We start from the raw sequence: 17,130 nt of genomic DNA, 5'->3' as shown, positions 1-17,130 counted from the left end.
TCATCGATTTCCACTTTTTTACAGGATTTAATCTTAGTTCGTTGCTTTTTCTTGGCTTTAGAAGAAGATTTAGAGTTAGATTTGTTCTTAGCTTTGCCTTTTTTACGATTAGCCATAGCCCAATCAAAGATTTCACGCGAAAAAGGCGGCTCAGCGAACTTTCTCTCTCTACTTTCTCACTTTCACTTTTATTTGATTCAATTAGCATTAATTACTTAGTCTTATACATATGGATTGAAGGCCTTTTCAAGTCCTTCATGTTTAATATGGTAAATTCCTTTATTAGTTCAAAATTTTTATTAAGTCTATACAACAATCTTAATTCCCACTATGTACTAAGTATCGCCTTTAGCTTGGTCCATCATTGAAAAATTCTTTCAAATCTAAGCATTTAGCATTTGATAGTTATTTTACAATAGAGTTCGTAAACTTCTTATTGGACCTTATAAAATTGACTTTTGCTCCCACTAAACTTCTTTATTCTAAGAATTTCCATGTTTCTTAACAAGCCAAACCTTATATTAACTTTATGAGAAAACCCATCCAATTCCTACATGCTTCCCTCAATCCACCAATGGATTTTTTTGAGCTTGCTTTCAAATCTAGAATTATTTAGAATAATCAAAACCCTTAGACTATTTCCATAGTCTCTTCCAAAATCCTATTTTAAGGAAGGCAGTTTTGGTATCTATTTTGTTGTATTTCATATGCACAATTTTGCTAGAATAATCACGAAAAGAGTTAAGCATTCCAATTAGTGAATATGTATTATTAAAATCAACGCCGTGGATTTAATTATCACCCTTTCAACAAATCTAGCTATGTATACATATACAATTCCATATTTGTTAGTTGTCTCCTTGAAAACTTATTTTCATTTGATGGGTCTTTACCCTCCATGTAAATTAATCAAGTTTCAAACATGATTTTCAAACATAGAGTCTATTTCGTATTTTTATGGCCTCTAATCATTATTCGAAATTTGGATTTGTCGTAGCTAATTTACAAGACACTATTCCCTTACCATCCAATAGTAAATAATATGCTTGTAAGTCTTAGGTTTATTTCTAACTTAATAGAAACTTTACAGGATTCAATCCAAGCCTTTTGGTGAATTCGATACCTATACGGGGTAATTGCATCAAACACTGGGTCTCAAGGCGCTTTTAAAGTCTTTTGATTATATTGATCTTACTCCCACACTTCTAAAGTTTTTGTGAGTAATGCATTCTCTTATAAGGCACTTGTAAAGTCCTTTGAGTATTCTTGATCAATCATTCTCATGAAGCCCTTCTAAAGTCTTCCGAGATTCTCATTTCTAGTTTGTTGCTAATCTCAATGGTCATCGAGATCATTTTCCTCCCACTTGTCGTTTTCGAAATGTGTTATTTTCCAGAAAGACACCACTTAGAGCAACAAATACTATGTTCTCAATCAGGTAGTGGAAGTAATGCCCATAGTCTCACTTGAATGCTTACAAAGAGACATGTATATTGTCTTTGGGTAAAAGTTCATTGTGAAACAAACAATTAGCTTGATTGCTTACAAAGAGACATGTATATTGTCTTTGGGTAAAAGTTCATTGTGAAACAAACAATTAGCTCCCACTCGAGCTACCTTAGCCCTTATTGAGCCAATTAGCTCCCACTGAGCCAATGAACTCCCACTGAGCAAAGAGCCCTAGACATATACTTGAAAAGGCGCTAGAAACTATTTCTATCCATAACTGAATATGACGTCCTTTCTTAGCTTTGACATTTTATTTAGTGTAACATTAGTCATTTGTGAAAATCTTTAAGAACTTTATAGGAAGGGATGTGATCCATCATCGTTCGAGTCATTTCCGAATGGCATCGAAGTCTCCGTGAAGACATACTATATTCTTTGTGGAGTTATTTACGAAATTTCAATTTCATAACTTTGAGATGATTACTTTTGGCTCAAGCAAACATCGCTCGATCTAATCTAGATGTTTTGATATCTTGCCAAGTCGATTCTATACGTCACTGAACTTTTGAGCTACTCAAGATCCAGTTTGTTCACTTTTGATGAATATAGTCATATTCTTTCAAATTTTTGTGAAAACGTTGAAGTAATGGAATCCTCTTTAGCTTTTGGAGTCAATTATCTATACCAAGCACAATAGATCTTTTCTTTGTCGATTTCAACAAGTAAGACTTGCTTGTCTTAGAATGATTCTGAATCGATCAACTTTCAAGAGTCTACTTAATAGAGCCTTGAGTATGTTCTTGTCAATGTGACATTGCTAAAGATGTTCGAAACACAAATCATGTCCATGACTTGAATTTTGTGAGTATTCATGTTAGAGAAATGTTTGTTTATAATCAAGCATCTTTGACTCACGGCTTAAACAACCATACCATTAAAATAAAACCAACAACTATCGCTCTTTTACTTTGAATGTGAGTCTTCCCGTGTGTAAACAAATCGTTTGCTGATTATGGAACACAATAACCATTTATTTGTTCCAGCCTTAGCTTAAAAAGGTCTTTAAACAAAGCAGATGACCTTACAACTGATGTAGCACTACTTACTTCATTCCAAGTTTGTAAGTCAATAATTTAGCTTAACTTCAATGGTTTGAGGTCACTTTAAAAGTGGAGCACTCAAAATGATGGTTAAGAAATCTAATATCATATCATATCATATCACTAATAATCATATCATATCACTAATAAATAAAGCCGAATCTCGCAACCAAGCCACGAGACAACGACACTTGGCATTCTAGTTTTTCGCTAAGTGTCGCGCAACGTAGGCGACAAATAGGTATTATTGTGACACATATGATGCTAAGTAAGCGAATTTTGGATAGTTTTTTTAAGATAAATATGTTGTATAGAGTTTTATTATCAATATATGTTTAATATTTCATATATACAAAATTAATCATAACTTTTAATAAATATCCTATAACTCAGTTCTATTTCCCTCATAAAATTTGTTTTAAAAAGTTTTTTTTTTTTAAAATAAGATCCATTTATAATATATTTAATTTATTTACAAAAATAATAGAGAATTAGTAAAAAATAAAGTTCAATAAAAATAGTTTCAAGTTAATAATAACATAGATATATATTTACAAACAAAACTACAAAAAGTACACTATTATTTAATTAAATAAGCGATATGACATAATATCTCTAAATGTCCTACATTATCAAAAACATTGTAGGATCGTATTTAATATTCAAGGAAAAAAGATTATCTTGAAATTTTATCAACAATTTGGGCATCGCCCGGGCATAAAACTAGTTACTAGTAAATAAAGTCGGATCTCCCTGGTAGGCCACGAGACAATGACACCGACAATAGGAATTCCAGTTATTCAGCAAATGTCGCGCCACGTAGGCGACACATATGTATTATTGTGACACATATGATGCTAAGTAAGCAAATTTTGGACAAATTTTTTAAGATAAAAATGTTGTATGGTGTTTTATTATCAATATACCTCTAATATATCATATATTCAAAATTAATTAATCATAACTTTAAATAAATATCATATAACTCGCTTCTATTTCCATCATAAAATTCATTTTAAAAAGTTTTTTAAAATACGATCCATTTATAACATATTTAAATTATTAAAAAAAATAGAGAATTAGTAAAAATAAGTTTTAATCAGTAAAAATAATTTTCGTTTGGTAAAAATACTTTCAGTTCAGTAAAAATAATTTAAATTCAATAAAAATAATTTCATCTCAACAATAGCATAGATATCTATTTTCAAACAAAAGTACAAAAAGTATATTGTTATATAAATAAGTGATATAATAACGTATGTCTAAATATCGCGCATTACTAAGGGTGTTCAGATCCGAGTACCCGAAAATGTGGGTACCCGGATTATCGGGTAGTTGAGCAACCGACCCATGGCCCGACCTGAGAAACTCTTGATTAAGCAAAATCTGAACAAAATTACTCCATCTTTGAAGAAGATTGTAGTAATCATAAAAAGCTGTAAAAGTAATAAAAAAAAAGTGCTCTAAAATTACTCAAATTATTAGATCTATTACTCAATCAAACACAAATTGAGTTTGACTACTACTTGTAAAGTCAGAAATTCATAACATACCCAACCAAATTTAAATTAAAAAAATTGTGCTTATTAATCAATATAGAGGATATTTGATTACTTACAAAGCACATAGCACTGATACTCTTACAAACTTACAATAATTTCACCCAAAATCAAAACCCATATTCTATGCTCTTACAATTCATCAATATAAATGCAATGCAATTATAATGTTTTCCCCAAATTATGTACTCAATCCCTACTTATCACGTGCGCCCTCTACAATTGCTGTTGCCGTAAGAATGGTTGAGTTAGGAAAGAGTGAAGGCCGAGGATTGGGGAGGAGGAGGGAAAAGATTATGGCAGTGGTGGCGGAGAGTCGGGCTACGTTGAGGGATTGGAGCCAACAACAGCTTAGTGATGAGGGGCAAAGGAGAGGGGGCCGTTGGTTTGAAATAAAACCCTAACTTTTTTTTAAGTTAGCAAATGAACTTACAACATATATATTTTTAGGAAAATGATAAATATAGTCCTTCGGGTTATGTATAAGAAGCTAAAAAAGGAAATATTTAGGATAAGGTAACATTAATTACACCGATTTGCGCGTGAATTTGTCATGAATTTCCAACTTAATTCCATTATAGGAAGTATATTTAATGCTTATATATAGCCCTAAGGATTACATATATCATTACCCATATTTTAATTTTTTTTTTAAAAAAAGCGGGTCACGGGTACCGGAGCCACTCAAAGACCGGCCCGTGACCCGACCCGAGAAGTGACTAGTTTAGCGGGTCGGATAGCCGCCACGAAAATGTGAAATATTTTCAAGTCAGGACGGGTCAAACGGGTCGAATTTTTTAAACACCCCTACGCATTACCATCACCATACTTAATCTTCAAGCCAAAAATTTATCCTAAAATTTTATTGCATTACCCGGCCACAAAACTACTTAAACACTAAAACAAAATTAATATTCACCTTTCAATTGTTGTACTAGTAAAAATAAAACAAAGAGTGAATAATTGATTTTTCCCCTACCTTTCTTTCCTTGCTCTTATCTCTCCTCTTTCTTGCCATCAGTTTTCTTCGATTTGTTGATCTGTTTCACAGACATATACATACCTGCTCTGATCTTTCTTTTCTTCCACCTTTTTACTACTTATTAATTGATTGCCGACAAACAAAGATTGTTATAGATAATCTTTGTTAGCACTAATTTTGTTCAAATGCTATCAATTTTCACTCAGTAGCCTAAGAAGATGAAGATTGATTTTTGAAGGTGAAAAAGATTGATTCTTGTGAGTTTGGTTGAAGTGGAGTGGGTTGGATTTGCTTGGTTTTTCTGATATGGGTGGGTGTTTTCCTTGCTGGGGATCATCCAACCAAGCTGGGAAGACTGACAAAGAAGCCGCTAACAAAGACGGTGTGAAAGATAATACTTCAATTATTCAGTCTAATCAACTGGGAAAAGTTAATTCAGGTTGAAATTTATAAAAATGTTTGTTTCTTTAGAAATAATTAGAAATAATCTTCAATTTGGTTTTCTGGGATTTTGTTTTTCTTGGAAATTTGGTATTTTAATTGGTAGGTGAAGGTCATTTGGGCGTATATTGAATTTTCTTGCGTTTAATTTTATTGTTGAGTATCCTATTGCTTTGATCTGTTCTCTTTTGTTGCTGTTCTTTCTTAATTTCGTGTAGCTTCTATAATTTGAGCGTCTTGATTTGGAGATTGGATGGCGTTTATAGTGTTCGAGTGCACGAAGGGTAATGATGTAGACGGGATTGGATCCTCGGTTTTGGATACCACCCCTAGATTTTAACCTGCTTAGAAATTTAGCATCTACAAAAATTGGATAGTGTTGAGTCTGCCATTTCCTGCTTTAGGGTCGGTTGCTAAAGTAGGTTGGAGATCTAATATAGGTGTCTATGATGTAACAAGCTGCTTTAGCTTGTTATTATGTCTATTGAATTTCCAGAATTAAAGTTATCTATTGGTAAAGGGGACCAAGGAAGCTCATTTGATGTTAATTGTGTTACTTGTGAGATACATACATATACTAGTAGTTTATGAGGTGAAAAGAAGATAAGTTTGGAATGTATTTTCTATGAAGGACAATGCTGGTTTTCCTACGATATTAGGGAGAGTTTTCTTTGCAACTAGAGAATTCCATATGATTCTCACTTGTGTATCCATATTCTAAAGCTGTTACTTTCGCAAGGACTTTTGGAAGAGTTGTACTCCCTCCATCCCATAATTTCGTGCCTATTTCTCAAAAAAAACACGGTAATTAAGGAGAATGGTGGAAGTAGGGGAATATTCTATTGGAAAGATAAAAAGTAGAGAATATTGTATGGGAATAATAAAAAGTAGAGAATATTGTATAAAAAAGAGAAAATGTAAGTAATGATTTTTTGAGTATATGTGTATTTTGTATGGAAAAGATAAAAAGTAAGTAATGATTATGTGCTATTTTTAGAAACAGGCACAACATTTTGGGACACCCATAAAGGAATACAAGCATAAAATTATGGGACGGAGGGAGTACATTACATGTTCAATATTCATTTTTTGGTTATTTGATTATGAACTTCCGGAAAATAGCTTTTTAGTCCTCATCTGTAATTTGTATCTGGTAATTTGTATCCGAGGTTATTTGGTAACCTTTAATTTAGAGGATAGATTGTGTGCTAGGTATACTTAAGTTTATATCTTTGGATATTGAATTAGTAGTTCAGGTTTTTAAATGTTGTATTAACTTCTCAACACACACAGGTTTTCTTCTTTTATTTTGGCCCCTATAATGTGTATTCATTTCTGATGTGTAGATAAATCTAAGAATCGCAATGGTTCTGAACCAAAGAAGGAGCCAGCAGTTTCAAAGGATGGATCAACTGCTCATATTGCTGCACAAACATTTACATTCCGGGAGCTTGCAGCTGCCACAAAGAATTTCAGACCAGAAAGTTTGTTGGGCGAAGGAGGGTTTGGACGTGTTTATAAAGGTCGCTTGGAAAGCACTGGACAGGTATATCAGATCTAATGTTGGGAACTTGGGACTTTTTGAAACATAGAATTTATCTTTTATCCCTTAAATCTTTATAGCATTACTAAACATAATGCACCTAGTTTACACCTTCCTTTTACAAGTGGAAACTCACAATCTTTGAAACAGGGAAGTGTTTTTTATCCCCTAAACTAGAACTATTGGCCTTATAATCCTGTCACATCCTTGAGAAAGGAGACATTGAGATATCATCAGATGTGGGATTTCCGAGCTTGAAACAGCAGGAATCACAAATTGCATCTTTGTTGCATCGTCAACAATAGACCTGGTTATTGGTCAGGTCAAAGAGGGTCACATTTTATAGGGCCAATGCGGGTCGCGGGTCGATAATGGGCGGCCAACAAAATATCAATTAAAATAAATATTGGATATTAAATATATATTAATACAAAATTATCTATGTAATTTTTTTTGCAATATCTATTTTCTTTATCTATTAAATTGGAAAAACATTTTGGCCCTATATTGACCCTACCCAATAAAGGTCCTGTCCATTAAAAACCCTTCAAGCTTGGCCCTGACCCTATTGTCATTGGGCTACCCTACCCAATAATCAGGTCTAGTCAACAACTTTGCTAGTTGCTTATATTTTTAGCATTGAATGAGTTTCTAATCTGATAATTATCTTTGTGCAGGTAGTTGCAGTGAAACAGCTTGATCGAAATGGACTTCAAGGCAATAGAGAATTTTTGGTTGAGGTTCTTATGCTTAGTCTCTTGCACCATCCAAACCTGGTCAATTTGATTGGATATTGTGCTGACGGGGATCAGCGGCTTCTTGTATATGAATATATGCCGTTGGGTTCATTGGAGGATCATTTACATGGTAAGTGGTGACTACCTGTTGCTTATAATTGTAACATAGATGCATCATCAATTTTTTGTTCAGTGATTAGCAATTGCTACAACCTTCTAATTTAGTGAAGGATATGGATTAACAATCAAATTTTTGTTAGTTTGAGGCGTTTGGCATGAATGGTCCATGATCTTATCTCTTGAAGGATGGTTTATCTGTGTTTGTAAGACCTTGGAACCTCTTTTTAGACTTCCGTTTTGTTGAGAGTGAGTTTGTCTGGCTCTGGTTGAATTGGTCAGTATATAATGTTTTAATGTCTCAGCATGTTGATGTTGCACTTTCTGTACATTATTGACTTGAGCTGTTTGATATCAGTTTTGTAGCATGAAAATGGTTGAAGCTCATTTCTTCCGTTTAGACTCTTTAGAGTGCTCATAGATTAGGCAAAATTTGATTATACACATCTTATGCTGTGCACTCTTTGTCAAATTGAGCAACTTGAAGTTGTATTTACCGTTTCCTTTTGTTTAATTTTATATTATTAATATTATTATTATGATTTTTTTTTGAGGGAATTATAATTTAATTCATTGTTAATTTATTATGTATTTTTCTTTTGTCAGTATAAGTTGAAAGTTTTTGAATATTTGTTGGGTGAATTTTCTAGGTACCTCGACACTCCAATTTTGTGTGTGGAGTTGGTAGTCTTGAAATTTCTTGCCAAATAGCCAAATCTGGCCTCCCTAGCTTGGCCCTAGGGATTCCGAGTACTGTATTTTACAGCTATTTGGCCCTCAGCTCGGTGCTTTTCAGCTTACGTTGTAATATATGTGATGTTGTATATCAAGTAGATTGACTTTTATTGTTTTCCCTTGCATGAAAACCAAAGTTAATATTAAAGTTGCGCAAAAGTCTCGGTTTGCTTCCACTCCCTTTCCTCTCTTTTGAGTTGTGACATCTTAACTAATAATTAGTTAGATACCTTCCTGGGCATTTGTTAGCATGGTTCTGGTTGAGATGACTACTCTAGTCATATGTTGTCCCTGAGGTAATTCCTTCGCAGAATTTAAGTTTCTTTTGGGCAAACTCTCAGTATTCTTTCTGGTTTGGGATGATGGAAAATTCTATCATAGATGTGATTATGCTTTAGATTTGATGCAATTTTATTTTGGCAACATGCCGACATCTATATTAGTTGAACTCTCTGGTGACATGAAGTAGTTTGATACTTGCTCTGGGACATTTTTCAAGTTGAGACCAAAACCAAGTGTCATACATAATTTGCTATGAAGACTTGTGGGAAACTTTTTATTTGTTGAGTTTCGCTATTAAAAGTTACTTGAAGTGCCCAATTTGTCCAATTTCATATAAGTTGCAGTATTCTCTTGGAAACTGGTTTAGAGTGTAATGGGCTACAAGAGTTGGTTGAATGAATGTTATAAGTCCGAGTATTTAAACTTTGATAACTCATGCTTCTTCAGTTATCATTTGCTGGTGATAGAACTTTTTTTTTCTATTCTGAAAGAAAGGAAATTGTTTGTTTTAGTTTTTCAAGTGTGGTTTCTGAGCTCTGGAGATTTTATTTAATATGGCTTTTTCTGAAGTGGCTCGAAGTTTTATTCCTTTGGACAAAGTTACTAGAGATCCATTTAGAGCTTTGAGAAGTGAGAAATAAGAGTGTTTAGTCTGGAAGATTATTCAGAAAAGGCTAAATTTTATCCATGTAAGCAGATTTCAGTTGGCATCCGTCTCCTTTTTTTCCCAGCAAAGTTTAACCATGCTTTGCACATTTGATGTCACCTTACCCACCCTCACGGACAAAATCCTTGTTACATAGGTAGCAAAAAATTATTCTGCTATTCTAAGACCATGAATGTGTAGTGGTCTTACTCTAGTTACGCGGTAAAAATTGCACACTTCCTGTCCCATCAGTGAGAATGTAGGATTGGATTTGAAGAACCTTTAATCATTTGTTGTTTCCTCTATGCTTCTTAGAAATTTCCCTGGCTGTTTGTTTCTGTTACAGAATATGGATACAATACTATTTATTTATTTGGATGAGATTCTGATCATAGGTGTTTCTTTCTTTTGGGCTTGACATGAATGTTAAAATTTTATTACTGTGGTGAGTGACAATCCAATCTAAAGATTGATGAGTACGAAGGTCTTGGTCCTTTTAGGGACAATGAAGGTTCTTTCATGGATGTTTTATCCAGCTGTGTTGTTTTGTATCCTGGATCTGTTCTGATGTCCATTCCCATTAGTGAGCTGTGGTTTCCTCTTATTTTTGGACTTCTTAGTTCTTATTTACATTTTATTGTCAGGTCCTTTTTGAAGAACTTAGTTTCTTTTTCTTGGGAAAAAAGTGTCTCGTTCTAAGAATTGAATGCAAATTCACCCAATCATTTGTCTGGCTGTAAAAGATATTGTTATCAATGGCACTGATAATTTTATAAGTCAATTATTCACTTTCAGTGAGATGATGGGAGTAAACTGGTTTGTTGGCTGTACTGCCTGTACATGGCAGGTTAGCAGAGAAGTATTGTGGTGAACATTATTGCTTAGTGCTGTATAGTTCCTTTATTTCCTTCTGATCATAACACATAATGGCACAATTTGTAAGGAAGGAGAGAGAAGTCTTCACTCACTTTGTATTATCCATCTATGTGACCTATCCTTTTCTACCCCACTTCCAATCCTTAAGTAAGGGCCTTTTTGGTATTATGGTTAGTAAGCCTTACCAAACATACAAGTGTTGCAATTTTGAGGAAATGGATTAAGTACATAATCCTTTATTTTAATTGGGGATAAGGGGGGGCTGTGTTGTGGTACTGACGGATATTATGAGAGATTCCAATTCCAATTCATTTTTGTTCTGATCTATCTTTATAAACTCATGTGAAAAAAAAACAAATCTTTAAACTGTTTAATTTGAGTATTCACTTTTACATAGTCTTTAAAATGCTATTAATTAAACCATTCTTAACAGACATCCCACCTAACAAAGAGCCTCTTGATTGGAATATACGGATGAAGATTGCAGCTGGTGCTGCCAAGGGCTTGGAGTATTTGCATGACAAAGCAAATCCCCCGGTTATATACCGAGATTTAAAATCGTCCAACATTCTTCTGGATGAGGGTTATCATCCCAAGTTATCCGATTTTGGACTAGCAAAGTTGGGCCCTGTTGGAGACAAGACTCATGTCTCCACTCGGGTTATGGGAACGTATGGTTACTGTGCTCCTGAATACGCTATGACTGGGCAACTCACTTTGAAGTCTGACGTCTACAGTTTTGGGGTTGTTTTTCTTGAACTCATCACTGGACGAAAGGCCATTGATAACACTCGGGCACCTGGAGAGCATAATCTTGTTGCTTGGGTAAGTTTTCCTTGAATAACTTTCATCTTTTAATATTAAATTGCCTCTCATTATATGTAGGCATGAATGCATCTGGTATTGGGAAAGCAAGTCTTTTATCCATACTAGCAACCATCAGTTGAGCTTGTATCTATCTGATGACCTAGATTCCTGGTTAATTCTCCTAGGAAGCTTATATGTAGCTGAGACTGGTTGCCATGCATTTAAAGATGCTATTCTGTAGTCTTTATACACCATCAAAGTGTTGGCCTAGTGGTAAAGATAGAACCTTTCAACCTTGAAGTTGGGCGTTCAATCTCTAGTATGGAACACTTTAAGGGTGGGATTCCCTAAACCAGTTGACTTGTGAGAGGTTCCAAACTGGGAGGACAATTCTTACCTCCCTAAAAAAAACCTGTGATCTTTAATATTGCTTAGTTATGTTATTTAAATATTTGATCTTTTTTAGGCTTTTGAGGTGGTCGGGGGGGGGGGGGGGTTGTGGAGGGGGAGGGTGGAGTTTGATCATGTGCAGTGGGGCAGTGGGGAGGATTAATTATGGCTTTGATCATGTGGAGTTGGGGGATGAATTAGGGCTTTGCATCTAATAATGAATTCATATAATATTGTATGATAAATAGAACTGGTGTAGCTCTTAATTTTAACAATGAAACGTTAAGGATCATGATCTAACGTGAATAAATTTTTATACCACCACACATGCTTGCAGGCGCGTCCTCTTTTCAAAGATCGTAGGAAGTTTCCCAAAATGGCGGACCCTCTACTGCAAGGACGTTATCCAATGCGAGGTCTTTACCAAGCTCTTGCTGTTGCAGCAATGTGTTTACAAGAACAAGCTGCCACTAGGCCTCTTATTGGGGATGTTGTGACTGCACTTACATATTTGGCATCACAAACCTATGATCCAAATGCACCTAACAACCAGAGCGGTAGAGTGGGCCCCTCTACACCTAGGAGTCGAGATGATCGGAGAAGCTATGGTGATAGTTTAGATAGTCCAGATAGGCGTGCTGCCCGTTTGAGTTCTCCTTCAACTGTAAGGAATTCTCCAGACTTTAGAAAGAGGGACCATGGTCGAGAACTGAGCACAGGTGCAGAGTTAGGCAGGAGTGAGGTGGGGGGTGGGTCAGGAAGGAGATGGGGCTTGGATGACCTGGAAAGACAAGGATCACAGAGAGGAAGTCCTGCAAGTGCTGGAAGAACACCAAGGAACCGAGATATAGATAGAGAACGTGCCGTCGCAGAGGCTAAAGTATGGGGTGAAAATTATAGGGAGAAAAAACAGGCAAATGCAATGGGAAGTTTTGACAGCTCTAATGAGTAGCTGAACCTGAATTCCACTCAGAATTTGCATGAGGCAAAAAAAAAAATGTCATCCATCTTAGTGATTGATTAAGGAATGCTTCTGCAGAAGTCTCAGCTTTTACTGTCTTGGTTTCCAATTTCCCGCCTGCAGTAAGAGTCTGTTCTTGTATCCCACCTTCAACTGTTGGTTTTTTCAGTGAGGATGGAGCAAAATGTGTATGTTTTTGTGGTTGAGAAGATGGTGATACAGTTGAATGATCCTGTAACAGAGGGTTTAGTGTCTGTCAGTGATTGTGAGCATTGACAAGTTCGTTATACCTTCAATGTTTTTAATGTATTTAGGGTTTAGGAAGTACAGTGTAGAGGAGCCACTTTGGGAAAGTGCTTAAACCTGTATCCCTGTTTATTGTTGGTGCATATTGCCTATTGGGGAGACTTGGAAGGTCTGCTTTTTCGGGTGTCTCATTGCTCTGTCATTACATCCTTGTATTCAGTACAGTCTTTTTCTTTTTTTTCCCCTTTCATCCCTTCAAATTATTGGGTCAGTCAAGTTTCCGGCGTAGAGGAGTTTGGTGGTATCACTATCCTTCCATGAAAACCACCCATATATCAGCTATATGTCTGTACTCTTATGCATATATTTTTTGTTATTGGTTTAATGGTTTGCATTTCATTGTCTAAATCATATTTGGTTCTAGTGTTTTAAAAGAATCTAGTCTATCTTATTCCTCAACTTATTATTCTTTTGTGAAAGTGTTTCTGGCAGTTTGATCTCATTAATCAATTCTTTAAGCTCAAGTGTTAATAATGGTAATATTTTTACGAGACGCTTGGCTAGCTTGCTTATTAACAGATTGCATAGAACATAATTTTTTTTTTTTTTTTTTTATCTTTATTTTAATTAATTTATATTTTTTTTTGGCTGCATGTCATCCCCTCCTCCCCCTCTCTAAGAAACATATCACATCATCCACTCAAATATGGAGACTTTGAACTCCAAATAAACAAGAAAAACGTGTTATCATGATGACCCTGGACTTATTCAGACTGAATTGAAATTAGTTGAACTATAAAATTGAATAAAGCTAAACTTAATTGAGGTAGACTAAATTGAAAATAAGTCCAAAAGAACAAGGCATGGTTATAAACTCAACTCAAACAAATCTAACATGAGCTCAGGGCTGTTTTTTATTCCCTCGTGAATTTTTTGGTTTGCAATTTTTCATGACGCACCATATACTTTGGAACTTGATTAATACTTCATTAGTTTTTATTTAAAGGCTCCAATTTGACTTTGTCAATATATGCACATCTTTGACCAATGTTTGTACTTTATACATAATATTAAATATAGTCATAAGGGTACTTGTTGGAATAGTCACTTAGCATAATTTCCAAATAACAACTGTTTATTAATTATACGTATTAAAAATTAAAGATATCATTAGTTAAAGTTTTGCATTGACAAGTATGCCGGTCAAAATGGGGCACTAAATAAAAAATTAAAAACAAAGGGAGCAAGTGTTAGGTAGAATTACGAAAAAAACAGGTTTAGATAGGAAATGACAATTACCAAAAAAAAAAAACTGCTAAATTAAGCAATAATTTTCCTATCACAAAAAAAAAAAAATTAAAAAAAAAAAAAAAAAAAACATCAACTAATCATGAAACAAGCATTACAAGATGAAATAAAAGAATAAAGTACATGAATGAGTCACTTTGGTTAAATGTTAGATTCCAATAGTCTCCAAGACGAATCAATTTATGGAATAATCAAAGGACTCTCATCCTAAATTCAACTACCATAATTCAATTAAAACAAGCCAATAATAGCAATGCTCGAGTATGCTTAATCATGCCGTATTTAATGAGGCGAACCCAATTAATCTTTGTATTTGACAAATTTTGTCAATTCAATGGCAATATTGTAAATATGTACACTTATTTTTTTTGTTATTCATGGCTAAAACCGCTACTTAAAGAAGTGGTTATCGGTTATGCCCACAGGCCACAGCAAGGCTGCGGACAACACTGCCGAGCAGCAACAGTAGTCGCATACAGCAGCAGGCTCCGCATCCTAGCCACGACAGCAGTTTACAGGCCACAACCAGGCCGCGGACAACACTGCCGAGTAGCAACAGCAGTCGCACATAGCAGCAGGCTCTGCAGCCCAGCCGTGGGCAGGTTGGGAACAACACTGTCCAGCAGCGTTCGTTCGTCCCTAGTGCTGGGCAGCATGCCTTGGACGGTCTCGGTGATCGTTCATCAATGTCGTCACGTGATTCGAGTAGTATTGTTGAGCAACCTGTCGTTGATGAAACGATTTCTTTCATGCCTTTAGACTTGACGGGGAGTTCGTTGGATAATCTTGGTTGTGGTCATCGTGAGAAACGTCCCCCTTCGTGGCATCGTCACTATATTACAAACATTGTCATCACTGAAAATATAGACCCTGCTTCATCCACTATCGTCTCCTCTCAATCTCATTCTTCAGGTTAACCTTTCCCTATAGTTTTTCATGTTGAATATAATTGTTTTTCTATGAGACACGGTCGTTTTTTGATGGCTATTGCAAAGGAAAAAGAACCGTCGTCTTTAAAAGAAGCGTTTTAACACCCCTGGAGCGGATTAGCACTTGGACCGTTGAGGATCTCCCTCACGGTAAGAAGGCAATTGGTAGTGGTTGGGTGTATAAAATCAAATACACCGACAAGGCGAAGGTGGAGCGTCTTAAGGCGCGTTTAGTTGTTTATGGTAATCGTCAAGTTGTCGGGGTTGAATACAATGAGACATTTGCTCCTGTTGCAAAGATGGGTACGGTACATCTTTTTCTGGCTGTCGCCGTGTCTTTGAATTAGGAATTGCATCATATGGATATTCATAGTGCTTTTCTTCATCATGAGTTGGATGAAGAAGTGTATATGCAAATTCCTCCCGGTTATGGTACACTTACCCCGGGTAAGGTGTGTAGGTTGAGGAAGTCTTTATACGGTTTGAAACAAGCTTCGCGACAATGGTTTTCTCAGCTGTCAAGTGCTCTGCGACATTTTGGTTTTACACCATCTTATGCAGATTACTCTCCTTTCAATTATGTCCAAGGGAGTGTCTCTTTGCATGTGTTAGTGTATGTGATAGCTTGTAATTTTGTATGATTTTAGAGTGGTTTTGAGCCTTATAATTGTGAGAAATCAATGTCTTAATTCACTAATTACTCTATTTTTATACATTTCTTGTGTATCCTATGCTTCACAGGGTTGCTAGTGTTTTGGTAGATATTTAGGTAAAAAGATGGCACTTTGAAGTTTTTGGATAGAAAAGCAAAGAAGTTGGAGGCAAGAAGAGGAAAGAAGGGAGCTATGGAAGAATGAATCAATGAAGGAAGAATGACAGAAGCCAGGAAAAGTGTCTAAGAGTTAAATAAGAGTATTTGAAAGGGTTTTGGAAGGATTTTTGCACTAAGGTCAACTTCAAATGACCATAACTTTTTTTCTACTCAACATTTTAAAGTGATTCAAATTAGAGATTAAGTTCATCTCAAGAGCTTTTCGACGACTAGTCACATGCCTTTTTTTGATAAGTAACGAAGAAGTTATGACCTTACGAAACGAAGCTATTTCGCCAGAAAAGGGCTGCACGTCCGTGCCAAAAATTGGCACGTCCGTGCAAAGACCTACACGTCCGTGCCAAGTGATGCACGTCCGTGCAAGGTCAAGAAGTAGCTAGTGCACTTATTTTAACAGGTCTGCACATCCGTGCAACCTTTGGCACGTCCATGCCGACCTGTAGACGGGTCGTTTTCTCGTTTTCTCCGTCCTTTTACTTGGGGGTTATATAATACCCCCTTGGCTTCATTTGTTGGGGGGATCTTCTTCTTCCTTAGTCTTCTTAGGCCCTTTCTCTTAGTTAACAATGTAGATCTTTAATTAATTATTTAATTTAGCTTAGAATCTCTCAAACTCAAGCATTGTAGAAGATAATTTCAAGCTTTATTCTCTCAATTTCAACATTTCTCCTCAACTTTGAAGCTTCAAGTAGTGATTTCTTCCTCTCTTCTCTTCTTAGTTTTCTATTTTTATATTGTTTTGTGGATCTTAATTTTCTCTTAATCCTTGTTAATGTTCTTGCATGTTCAATGTTAGAATGTTACTCTTATCCATGATTTGTGAGTAGTTACTTAGCTAGGGGTTGGGTGAAAACCCAACTAAGCCATGGGTTGATTGATTTGGATTTATTCATGTTGTTCTACTTTTGGTTGATAGTTGTTTATTCTTGAATTGATTGTTTCATGTGTATTTTGGTGACCACTTTATGCTCATGTGTTCATTCCCTTACTCACATTGAAAGATGGGGTTTGGTAGTGAGTCCCTTCTTGTGTGCAATTGGATTATGCCTCTTTCATGACTATAGATGCTTTTTTCAATGAATAGGATGCTTTAGTGTGATAGTTTAGGTGAGAAATCCCAATTATTTGTGCTTCATGCTATCTCGGAGCGATCGAAAGACAAACTCGAGTTAGAAACCCACTTCCTATCA

The 17,130-nt window shown here is 35.5% G+C and overlaps 1 protein-coding gene across 1 annotated transcript; it reads left to right on the top strand.

The window, feature by feature from the left end:
* The first annotated feature begins 5,020 nt into the window (after nucleotides 1-5,020).
* On the top strand, nucleotides 5,021-13,279 carry LOC110738028 (serine/threonine-protein kinase PBL27-like). Its single transcript, XM_021918396.1, has 5 exons — nucleotides 5,021-5,529; nucleotides 6,878-7,077; nucleotides 7,752-7,941; nucleotides 10,901-11,292; nucleotides 12,002-13,279. Exons 1-5 carry the CDS (start codon nucleotides 5,397-5,399, stop codon nucleotides 12,614-12,616), a joined length of 1,530 nt encoding a protein of 509 aa, XP_021774088.1. The 5' UTR covers nucleotides 5,021-5,396; the 3' UTR covers nucleotides 12,617-13,279.
* Nucleotides 13,280-17,130: the final 3,851 nt, after the last annotated feature.

The sequence above is a fragment of the Chenopodium quinoa genome, unplaced genomic scaffold (assembly GCF_001683475.1).
Source record: "Chenopodium quinoa cultivar QQ74 unplaced genomic scaffold, ASM168347v1, whole genome shotgun sequence".
NCBI classification, from domain to species: domain Eukaryota; kingdom Viridiplantae; phylum Streptophyta; class Magnoliopsida; order Caryophyllales; family Amaranthaceae; genus Chenopodium; species Chenopodium quinoa.
The sequence above is the reverse complement of the archived record's forward strand: the minus strand, read 5'-3'. Positions and strand labels throughout refer to the sequence as shown.